The 16,481-nt window shown below is 71.9% G+C and overlaps 1 protein-coding gene across 1 annotated transcript; it reads left to right on the top strand.

The window, feature by feature from the left end:
• Window positions 1-528: 528 nt before the first annotated feature.
• On the top strand, window positions 529-15,794 carry LOC309416176 (pecanex-like protein 3; the record flags this gene model as incomplete). The annotated part of the gene is given in 22 exon segments (XM_082015752.1): window positions 529-634; window positions 709-740; window positions 743-877; window positions 971-1,067; window positions 1,859-1,967; window positions 2,173-2,309; window positions 2,913-3,066; window positions 3,952-3,984; window positions 5,263-5,443; window positions 5,537-5,647; window positions 5,756-5,847; window positions 6,738-6,847; window positions 7,198-7,306; window positions 8,081-8,173; window positions 8,261-8,411; window positions 8,493-8,637; window positions 9,507-9,684; window positions 10,044-10,152; window positions 10,644-10,773; window positions 11,336-11,397; window positions 12,383-12,598; window positions 15,541-15,794. Coding segments are annotated over 22 exon segments (2,744 nt in total), but the record flags the coding sequence as incomplete, so codon positions are not given.
• Between the last annotated feature and the right edge of the window lie 687 nt (window positions 15,795-16,481).

Here is a 16,481-nt window from a genome sequence, read left to right as displayed (position 1 = left end):
GAGCCAGGGGAGAGCCCCAGCGCAGGAGGTGAGCGGGATGGGGGGATTCGTCCCCTCTGTGGGAAGGTTTGGGGGTGCCCTTCCATAGCGGGGGGAGTTTGGGGGGATTTATCTACAGCGTGGGAAGTTTTGGGGGCGCAGTGCTGTAGTAGGGGGGGCTGGGGGCGTTCGTCTCCGCTGAGGGAAGATTAGGGGAGTTTTGGGGGGATCTCGTGTTTTAGGGGGGATGCGCTGACGGGCACCGAGGGTTCCAACCCCACAGCGTGAGATTGGGGGGGGCCGAGTGCTGTAGCTGAGGGGGGCTGGGGGCAGCCCTGCTCTCCAGTGGGAAAACGGGGGGGTCCAGCCCCGTAGCCGGGGGATCCTGCGGAGCCACAGCCCCGTAGGAGGAAAATTTGGGGTGACCAGCCCCGCTACCAGTTTGTCTATTCCGTGGTTGATTCCATTCCCGTCGTGGGCAGCTTTGGGGTGCCCGCCCCATAGCCGGGGGGGCTGTGGGCACCCCCTAACCCCTGTGTGTCCCCCCAGCCCTGGGCGGGCAGCGGGGGGCACCCCCCGGCCAGGCCACCCGCCGCCGCCACCACGCCGGCTCCAACCCCACGCCGCCCTCCTCCGCCATGGGCTCCCCCCCCAGGTAAGCCGCCCCCCCGCACCCGCCCCGCTTTCCCCGCTCCGCTCCCCACGGCTGACCCCCGCCTCTGCCCCCAGGCTGCCCGAGCCCCCCCGGGGCCGCCCGGCCCCCCAGGGCGCGCGCTGACGCTGCCGGCGGCCCTGCAGCTGGCGGGGGCCCTGCTGCTGCCCCGCGGCGCCCTGCACGAGGCGGCCGCCTTCGACGACACTTCCGAGGGCGCCGTCCACTACTTCTACGACGAGAGCGGTGAGACGTGGGGCCCCCCTGGGCCCCCCAACCCCTCCCGGGCCCCCCAAACCCCCCGGGTCCCCGTACACCCCCCGGCTTCTCTCCCCGCAGGCGTCCGGCGCTCCTACACCTTCGGGGCGGCCGGCGGCGGCTACGAGAACCCCGTGGGGCAGCAGAGCGGGGCCGAGCCCCCAGCCGGTGGCACGTGGTGAGGGGCGGCTTGTAGCGGGGACTGGGGGGTCATGGTCCCATAGCAGCATGGTTTGGGGGTCTTTGCCCCACGCCTGAGCAATTTGGGGCATATCGGGTCCGTAAAAGGAAGTTTGGGGGTTGTTTTATGTCCTAACTGGTAGATTCTGGGTGCCCCGACCCCATAGGTGTGGGGTTTGGAGGGTTCGAGGTCCGTAGCTGGGAGTTTTGGGGTGTCTCCGCCGTGTACCAGGGGAGTTTGGGGGTTTCTGCGCTATGCCGTGGTGATTGGGGGTGGGTTTACGCTGTGAAAAACGTTTGAAATGTTTTTGGTCTCATCATTAGGGGGTTTGGGGTGCCGTGGTGCCATCGCTGGGGGGTTTGGGGTGCCCTGGTCCCATCACTGGGGGATTTGGGGTGCCATGGTCCCATCACTGGGGGGTTTGGGCCACCCCAGACCTGTAGCAGGACGTTTGGGGCAGCCTTGCCGCAGACCTGTAGGGCTCGGGGGGCATCCTGGCCCCCTAGCTGGGAGATTTGGGGTGCCCCTGGCCCCATAGCTGGGAGATTTGGGGTGCCCCTGGCCCCATAGCTGGGAGATTTGGGGTGTCCCAGCACCATAATGGGGGGCTTGGGGGGTCCGGGTTTTTCAGCCCTGTGGTGGGAGACTTGGGGGGGTCGGGGCTCCGTAGCGGGGGGATTCAGGGTGTCCGGGTCCCATGGGGGGGTGTCTGGGGAGTCCCAGCCCCGCGGCGGAGGGGGGGGTGGGAGGTTCCCACACCCCACACACACCGCATGTCCCACCCCCAGGGACCGTCACTCACCCTCGTCCAGTGTCACCTCGGCGGAGGCGGCCGAGGGTCCCCCCCGTCCCCCGGGGGGGCTGCCGCTGCGCCGGGGACCCCTCGAGGCGCCCGAGGTGAGGGGGGGGGGACACACGAGGGGGGGGCGGGGAGCACAGGGGGACATGGAGGGGGCAGTGAGGGGACATGGGGGACCCGGACGGCAGGATACACGGCGGGGGGGCACGCACAACCCCGTATCTGTCTCCCTCGGGGCGGGCGAGGGGTACTGGGGGGTCCGTGGGGGGTGACAGGGCACTGGTGTCACCCCCCGCCCCCCAGCTGGAGCTGCTGGAGCCCCCCCGGGAGCCGGCGGGGGCCCGGGCCCCCCCCCGGCGTGCCTACCGCTGCCGCGTGCTGCCGGGGCGCTGGCTGCGCCTGCGCTACGACCGCCTGGCCCTGCTGGCCCTGCTGGACCGGTGAGCGGCGCCGGGGGCCGCGGGACCCCCCCGGGACCCCCAGCCCCTCTGTGACCCTGGGGGTGGCCCTGAGACCTTCCCCATCCCTCCCCCGGCCTGGGGGTGGTCCCAAACCTCTCCTGACCTTTCGGTGTTTTGGGGATGTCCCCGAGACCACCTCTCCCGGCTTTGGGGACCTCTCTGAGGACTCGCCTGGCTTTGGGGACATACCCAACCCCCCCCCCCCCCAGTTTTGGGGACACGTCTGGAACCCCACTTGATACCAGGGGTGTGTTTCAGGGCCCCCCCACGATTCCAGGGGTGTCCTTGAGACCCCCCTTATGGCCACAAGAGCATCTCAAAGCCCCTTTGTGCTGCCAGGAGTGTCGCCAAGCCCCCTCCCCACATTGAGAATATACCCAAGCCCCCTTCCTCTGACCCCAGGGACATCCCCAAGCCCCCCCCCCCCAACCCCAGGGCCATGCCCAAGCCCCCCATTCCTCACCCCCAGAGCCATCCCCTGTCCTCCCCCAGCATGACCAGGGTCCCCCCTCTGCTCCCCTCCTGCCACTCCTGGGGGTCCCGTGTCTGTGTGTCCCCCCACAAAGTGTCACGTCCTGGCAGGAACCGCCGGGTGCCGGAGAACGTGCTGGCGGTGGCCCTGGTGGCCCTGGTGGCCTTCCTGGGCTACGGGCTGCTGCTGCGGGGGCTCTTCCGCGACCTCGGCCTCTTCCAGTTCTGCCTCGTCATCGCTGGCTGCCAGTACTCCCTGCTCAAGGTGGGGCGGCAAGGGGGTCCCGGGGGGGGCGGGGGGTCCCAGGGGGATCCCTGAGGGGGCAAAGGGGTCCCATGAGGGTCCCCAGGGGAGTGGGGGGTCCCAGGGGGATCCCTGAGGGAGCAAAGGGGTCCCATGGGGGTCCCCAGGGGGGCAGCGGGGTCCCCGGGGGATCCCTGAGGGAGCAAAGGGGTCCCATGAGGGTCCCCAGGAGGGCAGCGGGGTCCCCGGGGGATCCCTGAGGGAGCAAAGGGGTCCCATGGGGGTCCCCAGGGGGGCAGCGGGGTCCCTGGGGGATCCCTGAGGGGGCAAAGGGGTCCCATGAGGGTCCCCAGGAGGGCAGCGGGGTCCCCGGGGGATCCCTGAGGGGGCAAAGGGGTCCCTAGAGGGGCGAGGGGTCCCAGGGGAATCCCTGAGGGGACAAAGGGGTCCTATGAGGGTCCCCAGGGGAGTGGGGGGTCCCCGGGGGATCCCTGAGGGGGCAAAGGGGTCCTATGAGGGTCCCCAGGGGAGTGGGGGGTCCCAGGGGGATCCCTGAGGGGGCAAAGGGGTCTCATGAGGGTCCCCAGGGGAGTGGGGGGTCCCCGGGGGATCCCTGAGGGGGCAAAGGGGTCCCATGAGGGTCCCTGGGGGATCCCTGAGGGGGCAAAGGGGTCCCATGGGGGTCCCCGGGGGATCCCTGGGGTGGGCAAGGGGGTCCCTGGGGCGGGCAAAGGGGTGCGAAGCGGGTCCCTGGGGCGCAAAGGAGGGGTAGAGAGGTCCCCAGGGTGGGCAGGGGGGTCCCGGGGGTCCCCAGGGGGCAAAAGGGTCCCCAGGGGGCAAAAGGGATCGTGGGGGGGGCAGGGGGGGCAGAGGGGTGCCCCATCCCCACGGTCTCCTGTGCTCCAGAGCGTGCAGCCGGACGCCGCGTCCCCCATGCACGTGAGTGACGGGGGTCTGTAGGGGCTGGGGGAGGCCTGTGGGGTCTATAGGGGCTGGGGGAGGCCTGTGGGTGCCCTCGGGCTTCCTGGGGGGGCCCTACCCCTGCTGTGTGGCTGCGGGGGGTCTTTGTCCGTGCTGCGTCGGTCGCGGGGGGCTTCCGCACGTCTTACGTGATTTTGGGGGGTGGCCGTGCGTGCCGCGTCATTCTACGGGGGTCCCTGAACGTGGTGCGGACTCGGGGGGCGGGGGTCCTACGTGGGTTGTGTAGCCCAGGGGGGGGGTGTTTATATGTGCTTTGGGGTCTTGGGGAGCTTTATATAGGCTGCAGAGTTTTCGGGGGGTTTCTATATGTGCTGTGCAGCCCTGGGGGACACTTATATGGGGTGTAGAGTTTTTGGGGGGGGTCCATATGGGGGCTGTGCGGCCCTGGGGGGGGTCTCGATGTGGGCTGTGTGGTCCGGGGGGGGTCCCTATGTGGGCTTTGCGGCCCTGGGGAGGCCCTATGGGGGCTGTGTGGTTTTGGGGTGGGGTCCCTATGTTAGCTGGGTGGTTTTGGGGGGGTCTCTATGTCGGCTGTGTGATTTTGGGGGGGGTCCCTATGTCGGCTGTGTGTTTTTGGGGGGGGTCCCTATGTTAGCTGGGTGGTTTTGGGGGGGTCTCTATGTGGGCTGTGTGGTTTTGGGGGGGTCTCTATGTCGGCTGGGTGGTTTTGGGGGGGGTCCCTATGTTAGCTGGGTGGTTTTGGGGGGGTCTCTATGTCGGCTGTGTGATTTTGGGGGGGGTCCCTATGTCGGCTGTGTGTTTTTGGGGGGGTCCCTATGTTAGCTGGGTGGTTTTGGGGGGGTCTCTATGTGGGCTGTGTGGTTTTGGGGGGGTCTCTATGTCGGCTGGGTGGTTTTGGGGGGGGTCCCTATGTCAGCTGGGTGGTTTTGGGGGGTCTCTATGTGGGCTGTGTGGTTTTGGGGGGGTTCCTATGTGGGATGTGCAGCCCTGGGGAGGCCTTATGGGGGCTGTGTGGTTTTTGGGGGGGGTCCCTATGTGGGCTGCGCGGCCCTAGGGGGGTCTCTATGTGGGATATGCAGCCCGGGGGGGGGTCTCTATGTGGGCTGTGTGGTTTTGGGGGTTTTTGTGCACATTTTATGGCCTGTGGGTGTCCCTAAACATGCTGTGTGGCCCCGGGGGGGGTCCCTCTGCCTGCTGGGGGGGCAGGGGAGGCTGTGTGTGCCCCGGGGTGGGGGGCTCCGTGCCCCCCACCCCACGCTCACCCCCTCCCCGCAGGGCCACAACCGGCTGATCGCCTACAGCCGCCCCGTCTACTTCTGCCTGGCCTGTGCCCTCATCTGGGGGCTGGACGCGGCCGCCCGCGCCCCCCCCGCGCCCCCCCCGACCCCCGCCCCGCTCTGCGGCCTCCCCCTCCTCACCCCCGCCGCCGCCCGCGCCGCCCGCGACGTCGCCACCGGTGAGACGCGCACCCCGGCGAGGGGCGGGACGCCAGGAGGGCGTCTCGTTGAGCCCCCCCCCCCGGTTAATTTTGGTGTGTCCCCCCCCCCAGTGTTCACTCTCTGCTTCCCCTTGGTCTTCCTGCTGGGGCTGCTGCCCCAGGTCAGCACCGGCGCGATGTGCCTGCTGGAGCAGGTCGACATGCACGTCTTCGGCGGCACCGGTGGGTGCCGGGGACCCCCCCGAGGCTCCGGGGACCCCCCCGCGCCCCGTTTCGGCTGGGGGGGGGGGGGTGGGGGGCGTCCCGCTCACCCCTTCCCTCTCCTGGCAGCCGCCACCAGCCCGCTGGCCGCGCTCTACGGGCTGACGCGCAGCGTCCTGGTCGCCGCCGCGCTCTACGGCTTCTGCCTGGGGGCCATCCAGGTACGGGGGGGCCCTGAGCTGCCCGCGGGGGGTCCCTGACCTGCCTTGGGGGGTCCCTGACCTGCCCTGGGGTCCTGGAGGGATCCCTGACCTGCCCTGGGGGGTCACTGACCTCCCGTGGGGTCCTGGAGGGGTCCCTGACCTGCCCGGGGGGTCCCTGACTTGCCCTGGGGGTCCTTGACCTGCCCTGGGGCCCTTAGGGGGTCCCTGATCTCCCCCAGGGGGTCCCTCAGCTGCCCTGGGGGTCCCTGATCTCCCCAGGGGGTGCCTGATCTCCCTGGGGGGTCCCTGAACTGCCCTGGGGGTGCCTGACCTGCCACGGGGCCCTTAGGGGGTCCCTGATCTCACCCAGAGGATCCCTGACCTGCCTTGGGGGTCCCTGACCTGCCGTGGAGGTTTTAGGGGGTCCCTGATCTCCCCCTGGGGGTCCCTGACTTGCCCTGGGGGTCCTTGACCTGCCATGGGGCTCTTAGGGGTCCCTGATCTCCCCCAGGGGGTCCCTGAGCTGCCCTGGGGGTCCCTGATGTGCCATGGGGTCCTGGAGGGGTCCCTGATCTCCCCGGGGTTCTGTGATCTGCACTGGGCGTCCCTGACCTGCCATGGGACCTTTAGGGGGTCCCTGATCTCCCCTGGGGGGTCCCTGATCTCCCCCGGGTGTCCCTGAACTGCCCTGGGGGTCCCTGATCTCCCCCAGGGGGTCCCTGATCTGCCCCGGGGGGTCCCTGGGCTTCCCTGGGGTCTCTGTGAGGTTTGAATCTGCTCCTTGGGGGGGCCCTGACTGGTTTGGGGGGCTCGTGGCGTCCCTGTGCACCCCAGGGGGGTCGTAGGGTGCCCATGGGGCTAGTGGGGCACCCGTGGGCCCCCCCTCCGACGCCCCCCCTGCCCCACAGGCGCCGTGGGGGGAGCAGCAGGTCCCCCTCCTCTTCTCCGTCTTCTGCGGGCTGCTGGTCGCCGCGTCCTACCACCTCAGCCGCCAGAGCAGCGACCCGGCCCTGCTGTGGTGGGGGGCCGGGGGGGGCCCCGGGGCAGCGGGGGCCGGGGGGGCGGAGGGTGCCTGGGTCCCCTGGGCTGGGGGCATGCAGGGGGTCCCCAGGTGCCTGGGTCAGTCGTTTGGGGTGGGGGGTCCCACGGGGAGGCTGGGATGGGTCCTGGACCCTTAGATGCGCCTTTTGGGGTGGGGTGGGGTGGGGGTCCCGTGAGGGGGCTGGGAGGGGTCCTGGATGCCTGCGTCCCCTCTTTGGGGTGGGGGTCCCGGATGCCTGCGTCCCCCCTTTGGGGTGGTGTGGGGGGTCCCAGACGCCTGGGTCCCCCCTTTGTGAGTGGGGGTCCCAGACGCCTGGCCCCCCCCAGGTCCCTGATCCGGGCCAAGCTGTTCCCCGAGCTGGAGAGCCGCAGCCCCGAGGGGCCGCCGGGCAGCGAGGTCCGGGACCCCCTCCCCGAGCAGCTGCGCGCCTCCCTGGTGAGGGGGGGCGGGACGGGGGGGCTCGGACACCGGGCACACTGGGGGGACGGGGGGGGGCGCTGGGGACGTTGCGGGGGGCGTTGGGGACGTTGGGGGGGCGTTGGGGACATGAGGGGGGTGTTGGGGACATGGGGGGCGTTGGGGATGATGGGGGGCTGTTGGGGATGATGGGGGGGCGTTGGGGGGGGCGTTGGGGATGATGGGGGGGCGTTGGGGACATGGGGGGCTGTTGGGGATGACGGGGGGGCGTTGGGGGGGCGTTGGGGACATGGGGGGCGTTGGGGATGACGGGGGGCTGTTGGGGACGATGGGGGGGGCGTTGGGGACGACGGGGGGGCGTTGGGGACATGGGGGGCCGTTGGGGATGATGGGGGGGCGTTGGGGGGGCGTTGGGGACATGAGGGGGGTGTTGGGGACATGAGGGGGGTGTTGGGGACATGGGGGGCTTTGGGGACGACAGGAGGGCGTTGGGGACATGGGGGGCCGTTGGGGACGATGGGGGGGCGTTGGGGATGATGGGGGGGCATGGGGGGGCCGTTGGGGACGATGGGGGGCCATTGGGGACGATGGGGGGCGTTGGGGACATGAGGGGGGTGTTGGGGACATGGGGGGCGTTGGGGACGATGGGGGGGCGTTGGGGACATGGGGGGCGTTGGGGACGACGGGGGCCGTTGGGGACACGGCGGGGGGGGCCGGGACCCCCGTGGGGCCGTAGCTGGCCCGCGGGGGGGGCGCAGGCCCGCTGGGGGTCCCCGCTGACGCCCCCCGCAGCGCGAGGTGCTGCTCTCGGACCTGGTGGTCTGCCCGGCCGTGGCCGTGCTGACCTTCGCCGTCAGCGCCAGCACCGTCTTCATCGCCCTCAAGGTAGGGCCGGGGCGGTGGGGGGGGGGGGAGCCGCCGGGGGCGCGTCCTGGCCCCCCCCTGACCCCGCCGTCTTTCCCCCTGCCCTAGTCGGTGCTGGGCTACGTCCTGCACGGGCTGGTGGCCCTGCTGGGGCTGGTGGCCCACTACCTGCTGCCGCAGCTCCGCAAGCAGCTGCCCTGGGGCTGCCTGGCCGGGCCGGTGCTGCGGCCGCGCGAGTACAGCCAGTTCGAGGTCCGCGGTAGGTGGGGGACGGGGTCGGGGGGGGGGGGGTTTTTTGGGGGGACACACGTCCCGCCGCCCCCTGAGCCCCTCCCCGCAGGCGCGGCGCAGCTGATGTGGTTCGAGAAGGCGTTCGCGGCGCTGCAGGCGCTGGAGCGGCGCTGCCTGCACCCCGCCGTCGTGCTCCACGCGCTCACCCAGCAGGCGCAGGCGCTCAGCGCCCGCCCCGACGCCGGCTGCCTGCAGTAGGGACCCCCCGAGACCCCCCCTCTGCTCCCCGGGACCCCCCTCTGCTCCCCGGGACCCCCCGCTTTGGGGGGCGGACCCTCCCCTCCCGCCGGCACCCCCGTCCTGGGGCTGACCCCCTGCACCGGGAGCCGCTGCGTGCCCTGGGGTCCCTGCTGGGGCTCGGCCTGCTTCGGGACCCCCAACGCGCCCCTGGGACCCCCAACTCCTTCCCCAGCCCCCTCCTCTTTGCACCCCCCGGCCGGGCCCTGCCTGCTCTGCTGCCAGCTTGCTGCCTGTGTCACTCTCTGCCCTGGGGGGTGTCTGGGGGGTGCTGGGGGGGGGTCTAGGGGGTGCTGGGGTCCCCCAGTATGGCTGGGGGTGGATCTGGGGGGTGCAGGGGGGGGTGGGTCTAGGGGGTGCTGGGGTCCCCCAGTATGGCTGGGGGTGGATCTGGGGGGTGCAGGGGGGGGTGGGTCTAGGGGGTGCTGGGGTCCCCCAGTATGGCTGGGGGTGGATCTGGGGGGTGCTGGGGTCCCCCAGGGTGGCTGGGGGTGGATCTAAGGGGTGCTGGGTGCTGTGGGGGGGTCTGGGGCGTGCTGGGTGACCCTGGGGGGTCTCGGGGAGTCTGGGGGTTGCTGGCTGCCCCGGAGTGGTCTAGGGGGGTCTGGGGGTGCTGGAGTCCCCCAGGATGACTGGGGGTGGGTCTGGGTGTTGCTGGGTGCCCCAGGGGGGTCTGTGGGGGTCTGTGGGGTGCGAGGGCGGTACGCGGGGGTGGGGGGGGTCCCGAGCAGCCCACATCAGGGTCCGGGGGAGGGTCACACAGGGGGGGGTGGGGGGGTGTGCGCCCCCCCCCCCACGTGTGCCCCCCGCTGACGCGTGCCCCCAGCGCGCGGGCGCTGCTGCTGACGGCGGCGGGGCTGCGGCTGCTGCGGGGGTCCTTCTGCAGCCCCTCGCAGCTGCCCCCCGCCCTGGCCCTCGCCCTCCTGCTCTTCCGCTGCGACTTCCCCCGCCTCTCCCAGGGGCCGCTGCTCGACCTCTTCCTCGCCTCCTTCCTCGCCGCCAAGGTGGGCGGGGGGCCGGGGGGCGTCCCGGCGGCGGGGCCGGGACCCCCGCGCCTTTGGGGGGGCACGGGGGACTGCAAGGAGGCAGCTGGGGGGGACCCCGCTGGTCAGGGCCTCCGGGATGGGGGGGACGCAGGCGTTTGGGGGGGCGTGGGCGTCTGAGGGGGGCGGATCCGGGGGTCTGGGGGGCACTCGGGGTGGGGGGGGAGACCGAGGCCTCTGGGGCGGGGGGCACGGGGGCGTCTGGGGGGGGAACCGGGAGTTCTGGAGGGGCGCGGAGGGCTCTAGGTGTGCGGGGGGGACGCCGGGGGGTTTGGGGGGGTCCCGGGGGGCTGCGGCGCCGCGCTGACGGGCCCCCCCAGCTCTGGGACCTGCTGTACAAGCTGCGCTTCGTGCTGACCTACGTCGCGCCGTGGCAGATCACCTGGGGCTCGGCCTTCCACGCCTTCGCCCAGCCCTTCGCCGTGCCCCGTATCCTGCGCCGGGGGGCTGCCGGGGGGCTGCCGGGGGGCTGCCGGGGGCGGGGGGCTCCCCGGGGCTCTCTGTGGCATCAGGGTCCCCTCCGTGGGTTGGGGACACCCAGGACCGGATTCTCCCTATGGGGTGGGAGCTTGGGGGGGGGGGGGGTCAGGGTCTCTCTGTGGGGTTGGGGTCCCCCCCGTGGGTTGGGACCCCCAGGGGCGGGCTCGCCCCGTAGGTCAGCGCCCCGCCGTGGGGTCAGGGTTCCCTCTGTGCGTTGAGGTCCCCCCAGAGCTGCTCCTCCTTGTGGGTCAGCGTCTCTCTGTGGGTCAGGGTCTCCTTTGTGGCTCGGGGGCCCCCCCCAGAACTGGGGACACCCCCCTCCCCCCCAAACTGGCTTCTCCCTACAGGTTGGGGTCTTGGTGCGGGTCGGGGTCTGTCGGTGGGGTCCGGCCCCCCCGTGGGTGGGGGTCTCGGTGGGTCGGTGGCCCTTGACGGGGCAGACTCGGGGCTGCTGCTGGCGCAGGCGGTGCTGGGGGCCCTGCTCTCCTCGCCCCTGGCCCCCCTCCTGGGCAGCGCGCTCTTCCTCCTCTCCTACGCCCGCCCCGTCAAGTTCTGGGAGCGCGACTACAAGTGAGGGGGGGCCGGGGGGCCGGGGGCTGCGCCCTCTTCCTCATGGCCTCTGCTGGGGAGGGGCCGTGGGGGGGGCTGTGGGGGTCCTGGGGGGCTGGGGAGGGGCCTTGGGGGGCTGTGGGGGTCCTGGGGGGCTGGGGAGGGGCCGTGGGGGGGGATATGGGGGTCCTGGGGGGCTGGGGAGGGGCCAAGGGCTGGGGGGGTGGGGGAATGTGGGGATCCTGGGGGGCTGGGGAGGGGCCTTGGGGGGGATGTGGGGATCCTGGGGGGCTGGGGAGGGGCCAAGGGCTGGGGGGGTGGGGGGATGTGGGGATCCTGAGGGGCTGGGGAGGGGCCTTGGGGAGGGGTGTGGGGGTCCTGGGGGGCTGGGGAAGGGCCGGGGCTGGGGGGGGATATGGGGGTCCTGGGGGGGGTCCCAGGGTGACTACGTGGGTGTGGGGCTCAGGGGGGTGTAGGGGGGCTCTGTGGGGCCGTGCTGGCAGCTATGGGGTCCGGGGGAGTCGTAGGGCCGTGGGGGCTGTGGGGCAGTCGGGGGTCACCATGGGTCTGCCCGGCCCCACAGCACCAAGAGGGTGGATCACTCCAACACCCGCCTGGCCACGCAGCTCGACCGCAACCCGGTGGGTGCCCCACGGCGCCGCCCCCACGGCGCCCGCCCCACGGCGGGGCCTCGTGCAGCCCCCATAGCACCCGCCCCACGCCACGGCCCCAGCACCCCCCACTGACGTCCCGGCACCCAGGGCTGCCCCAGCTGGCCCCATAGCCCCCTATATCCCCCCGTGTCCCGCCCCACTGCCATCCCGGCACCCAGGGCTGCCCCAGCCAGCCCCATAGCCCCCCATAGCCCCCTATATCCCCTGAGTCCTGTCCCACTGCCATCCCAGCACCCAGGGCTGCCCCAGCCAGCCCCATAGCCCCCCATAGCCGCCTATATCCCCCCCATAGCCCCCTATATCCCCTGAGTCCTGTCCCACCGCCATCCCAGCACCCAGGGCTGCCTCAGCCGGCCCCATAGCCTGCCCCATAGCCCCCCCATAGCCCCCTATATCCCCCACGTCCCACCCCACCACCGTCCCAGCACCCAGGGCTGCCCCGGCCAGCCCCATATCCTCCCCATAGCCCCCCATAGCCCCCCCTATAGCCCCCTATATCCCCCACGTCCCACCCCACCGCCGTCCCAGCACCCAGGGCTGCCGTGGCCGGCCCCATATCCTCCCCATAGCCCCCCATATCCCCCCCATAGCCCCCTATATCCCCCACGTCCCACCTCACCGCCGTCCCAGCACCCAGGGCTGCTGTGGCCGGCCCCATAGCCCCCCATAGCCCCCTATATCCCCCGCGTCCCATCCCACTGCCATCCTGGCACCCCGGGCTGTCCCAGAGGGCCCTATAGCCCCCCCCATAGGCCCCCCTAGCCCCCCCCATAGCCCCCTATATCCCCACGTCCCACCCCACCGCCGTCCCAGCACCCAGGGCTGCCCCGGCCAGCCCCATATCCTCCCCATAGCCCCCCATAGCCCCCCATATCCCCCGCGTCCCACCCCACCGCCGTCCCAGCACCCGGCCCCATAGCCCCCCCGCCCCGCCTCACTGACGCGCGGGCGCCCAGGCTCCGACGACAACAACCTCAACTCCATCTTCTACGAGCACCTGACGCGGGCGCTGCAGCGGGCGCTGAGCGGCGACCTGGAGCTGGGGCGCTGGGGCCCGGCCGCCGCCGGCGACTGCTTCGTCCTGGCCTCCGACTCCCTCAACGCCCTCGTGCACCTGGTGGAGGTGGGACACGGGCTCGTCACCTTCCAGCTGCGCGGCCTCGAGTTCCGGGGTGAGCGGCGACGGCGGCGGGGAGGCGGGAGAGGGGGCCGGTCGCCTTCGCGGGGGCGGCCCCGCCGTCCCCTGGACGGATCGGGGACCTCCCTGTCCCCACTGACGTCCCCTTCCCGGGGACATTGGGGCCATCCCCGTCCCCAGTGACGTCCCCTTGGTGGGGACATCGGGGACCTCCCTGTCCCCGCTGACGTCCCCTTCCCAGGGACACTGGGGCCATCCCCGTCCCCATCCCTGTCTCCGTCCCCTTGATGGGGACACTGGGGCCATCCCCATCCCCGCTGCCGTCCTCTTGATGGGGACACTGGGGCCATCCCCATCCCCGCTGCCATCCCCTTGATGGGGACACTGGGGCCATCCCCATCCCCACTGCCATCCCCTTGATGGGGACACTGGGGCATCCCCGTCCCCATCCCCGCTGCCGTCCCCTTGATGGGGACACTGGGGCATCCCCGTCCCCGCTGCCATCCCTTGATGGGGACACTGGGGCATCCCCGTCCCCGCTGCCATCCCCTTGATGGGAACACTGGGAGCATCCCCATCCCTGCTGCCGTTCCCTTGATGGGGACACTGGGGCATCCCCATCCCCGCTGCCGTCCCCTTGATGGGGACACTGGGGCATCCCCGTCCCCATCCCCGCTGCCATCCCCTTGATGGGGACACTGGGGCATCCCCGTCCCCGCTGCCATCCCCTTGATGGGAACACTGGGAGCATCCCCATCCCTGCTGCCGTTCCCTTGATGGGGACACTGGGGCATCCCCGTCCCCGCTGCCGTCCCCTTGATGGGGACACTGGGGCATCCCCGTCCCCATCCCCGCTGCCGTCCCCTTGATGGGGACACTGGGGCCATCCCCGTCCCCATCCCCGCTGCCGTCCCCTTGATGGGGACACTGGGGCCATCCCCATCCCCGCTGCCGTCCCCTTGATGGGGACACTGGGGCCATCCCCGTCCCCATCCCTGCTGCCGTCCCCTTGATGGGGACACTGGGGCCATCCCCGTCCCCATCCCCGCTGCCGTCCCCTTGATGGGGACACTGGGAGCATCCCCATCCCCGCTGCCGTCCCCTTGATGGGGACACTGGGGCATCCCCGTCCCCGCTGCCGTCCCCTTGATGGGGACACTGGGGCATCCCCGTCCCCATCCCCGCTGCCGTCCCCTTGATGGGGACACTGGGGCCATCCCCATCCCCGCTGCCGTCCCCTTGATGGGGACACTGGGGCATCCCCGTCCCCGCTGCCGTCCCCTTGATGGGGACACTGGGGCCATCCCCGTCCCCATCCCCGCTGCCGTCCCCTTGATGGGGACACTGGGGCCATCCCCGTCCCCATCCCCGCTGCCGTCCCCTTGATGGGACACTGGGGCATCCCCGTCCCCATCCCCGCTGCCATCCCCTTGATGGGGACACTGGGGCATCCCCGTCCCCGCTGCCGTCCCCTTGATGGGGACACTGGGGCCATCCCCGTCCCCATCCCCGCTGCCGTCCCCTTGATGGGGACACTGGGGCATCCCCGTCCCCATCCCCGCTGCCGTCCCCTTGATGGGGACACTGGGGCCATCCCCGTCCCCATCCCCGCTGCCGTCCCCTGATGGGACACTGGGGCATCCCCGTCCCCATCCCCGCTGCCGTCCCCTTGATGGGGACACTGGGGCCATCCCCGTCCCCATCCCTGCTGCCGTCCCCTTGATGGGGACACTGGGGCCATCCCCGTCCCCATCCCCGCTGCCGTCCCCTTGATGGGGACACTGGGAGCATCCCCATCCCCGCTGCCGTCCCCTTGATGGGGACACTGGGGCATCCCCGTCCCCGCTGCCGTCCCCTTGATGGGGACACTGGGGCATCCCCGTCCCCATCCCCGCTGCCGTCCCCTTGATGGGGACACTGGGGCCATCCCCATCCCCGCTGCCGTCCCCTTGATGGGGACACTGGGGCATCCCCGTCCCCGCTGCCGTCCCCTTGATGGGGACACTGGGGCCATCCCCGTCCCCATCCCCGCTGCCGTCCCCTTGATGGGGACACTGGGGCCATCCCCGTCCCCATCCCCGCTGCCGTCCCCTTGATGGGGACACTGGGGCCATCCCCATCCCCGCTGCCGTCCCCTTGATGGGGACACTGGGGCCATCCCCGTCCCCATCCCCGCTGCCGTCCCCTTGATGGGGACACTGGGGCCATCCCATCCCCGCTGCCATCCCCTTGATGGGGACACTGGGGCCATCCCCGTCCCCATCCCCGCTGCCGTCCCCTTGATGGGGACACTGGGAGCATCCCCATCCCCGCTGCCGTCCCCTTGATGGGGACACTGGGGCATCCCCGTCCCCGCTGCCGTCCCCTTGATGGGGACACTGGGGCATCCCCGTCCCATCCCCGCTGCCGTCCCCTTGATGGGGACACTGGGAGCATCCCCATCCCCGCTGCCGTCCCCTTGATGGGGACACTGGGGCATCCCCGTCCCCGCTGCCGTCCCCTTGATGGGGACACTGGGAGCATCCCCGTCCCCATCCCCGCTGCCGTCCCCTTGATGGGGACACTGGGGCCATCCCCGTCCCCATCCCCGCTGCCGTCCCCTTGATGGGGACACTGGGGCATCCCCGTCCCCGCTGCCGTCCCCTTGATGGGGACACTGGGAGCATCCCCGTCCCCATCCCCGCTGCCGTCCCCTTGCTGGGGACACTGGGGCATCCCCGTCCCATCCCCGCTGCCGTCCCCTTGATGGGGACACTGGGGCCATCCCCGTCCCCATCCCCGCTGCCGTCCCCTTGATGGGGACACTGGGGCCATCCCGTCCCCGCTGCCGTCCCCGTCGCGGGCCGTCGGGGCTGCGCCGGGCAGCTCGGTGCCCTCACCGATCTCCCCTTCCCGCGGAGCCGGGTGACACAACCCGGGACCCCCGTGGCGCGGCCGCGCGCCCGCCCGCCGCGGCTGAGCTCGCCGTCGCCGCAGGCACGTACTGCCAGCAGCGCGAGGTGGAGGCCATCACCGAGGGGGTGGACGAGGACGAGGGCTGCTGCTGCTGCGAGCCGGGCCACCCGCCCCACGCCCTGAGCTTCAACGCGGCCTTCGGGCAGCGCTGGCTGGCCTGGGAGGTGGCGGCCGCCCGCTACGTGCTGGAGGGCTACAGCATCAGCGACAACAACGCGGGCGCCATGCTGCAGGGCTTCGACCTGCGCCGCGTCCTCCTCACCTACTACGTCAAGGTGCCGCCGGCGCGGGGCGGGCGGCGGCGGGGGGGGGGGCGGATCGGGGGGGGTGGGACCAGGGGAGGGGGGTTGGGAAAAGGGGAGGGGGTCTGGGAGCAGGGGAGGGGGTCTGGGACCAGGGGAGGGGGCTTGGGGAAAGGGGAGGGGGTCTGGGACAAGGGGAGGGGGCTTGGGGAAAGGGGAGGGGGTCTGGGACAAGGGGAGGGGGTCTGGGACCAGGGAGGGGGCTTGGGGAAAGGGGAGGGGGTCTGGGACAAGGGGAGGGGGCTTGGGGAAAGGGGAGGGGGTCTGGGACAAGGGGAGGGGGTCTGGGACCAGGGGAGGGGGGTTGGGAAAAGGGGAGGGGGTCTGGGAGCAGGGGAGGGGGCTTGGGGAAAGGGGAGGGGGTCTGGGACAAGGGGAGGGGGTCTGGGACCAGGGGAGGGGGGTTGGGAAAAGGGGAGGGGGTCTGGGACAAGGGGAGGGGGCTTGGGGAAAGGGGAGGGGGTCTGGGACAAGGGGAGGGGTCTGGGACCAGGGGAGGGGGGTTGGGAAAAGGGGAGGGGGTCTGGGACAAGGGGAGGGGGTCTGGGACAAGGGGAGGGGGTCTGGGACCAGGGGAGGGGGGTTGGGAAAAGGGGAGGGGGTCTGGGACAAGGGGAGGGGGTCTGGGACCAGGGGAGGGGGGTTGGGAAAAGGGGAGGG

Source organism: Phaethon aethereus (genome assembly GCF_964289735.1).
Source record: "Phaethon aethereus genome assembly, contig: HAP1_SCAFFOLD_693, whole genome shotgun sequence".
Classification (NCBI taxonomy): domain Eukaryota; kingdom Metazoa; phylum Chordata; class Aves; order Phaethontiformes; family Phaethontidae; genus Phaethon; species Phaethon aethereus.
This window is presented reverse-complemented; position numbering and strand designations above follow the sequence as displayed.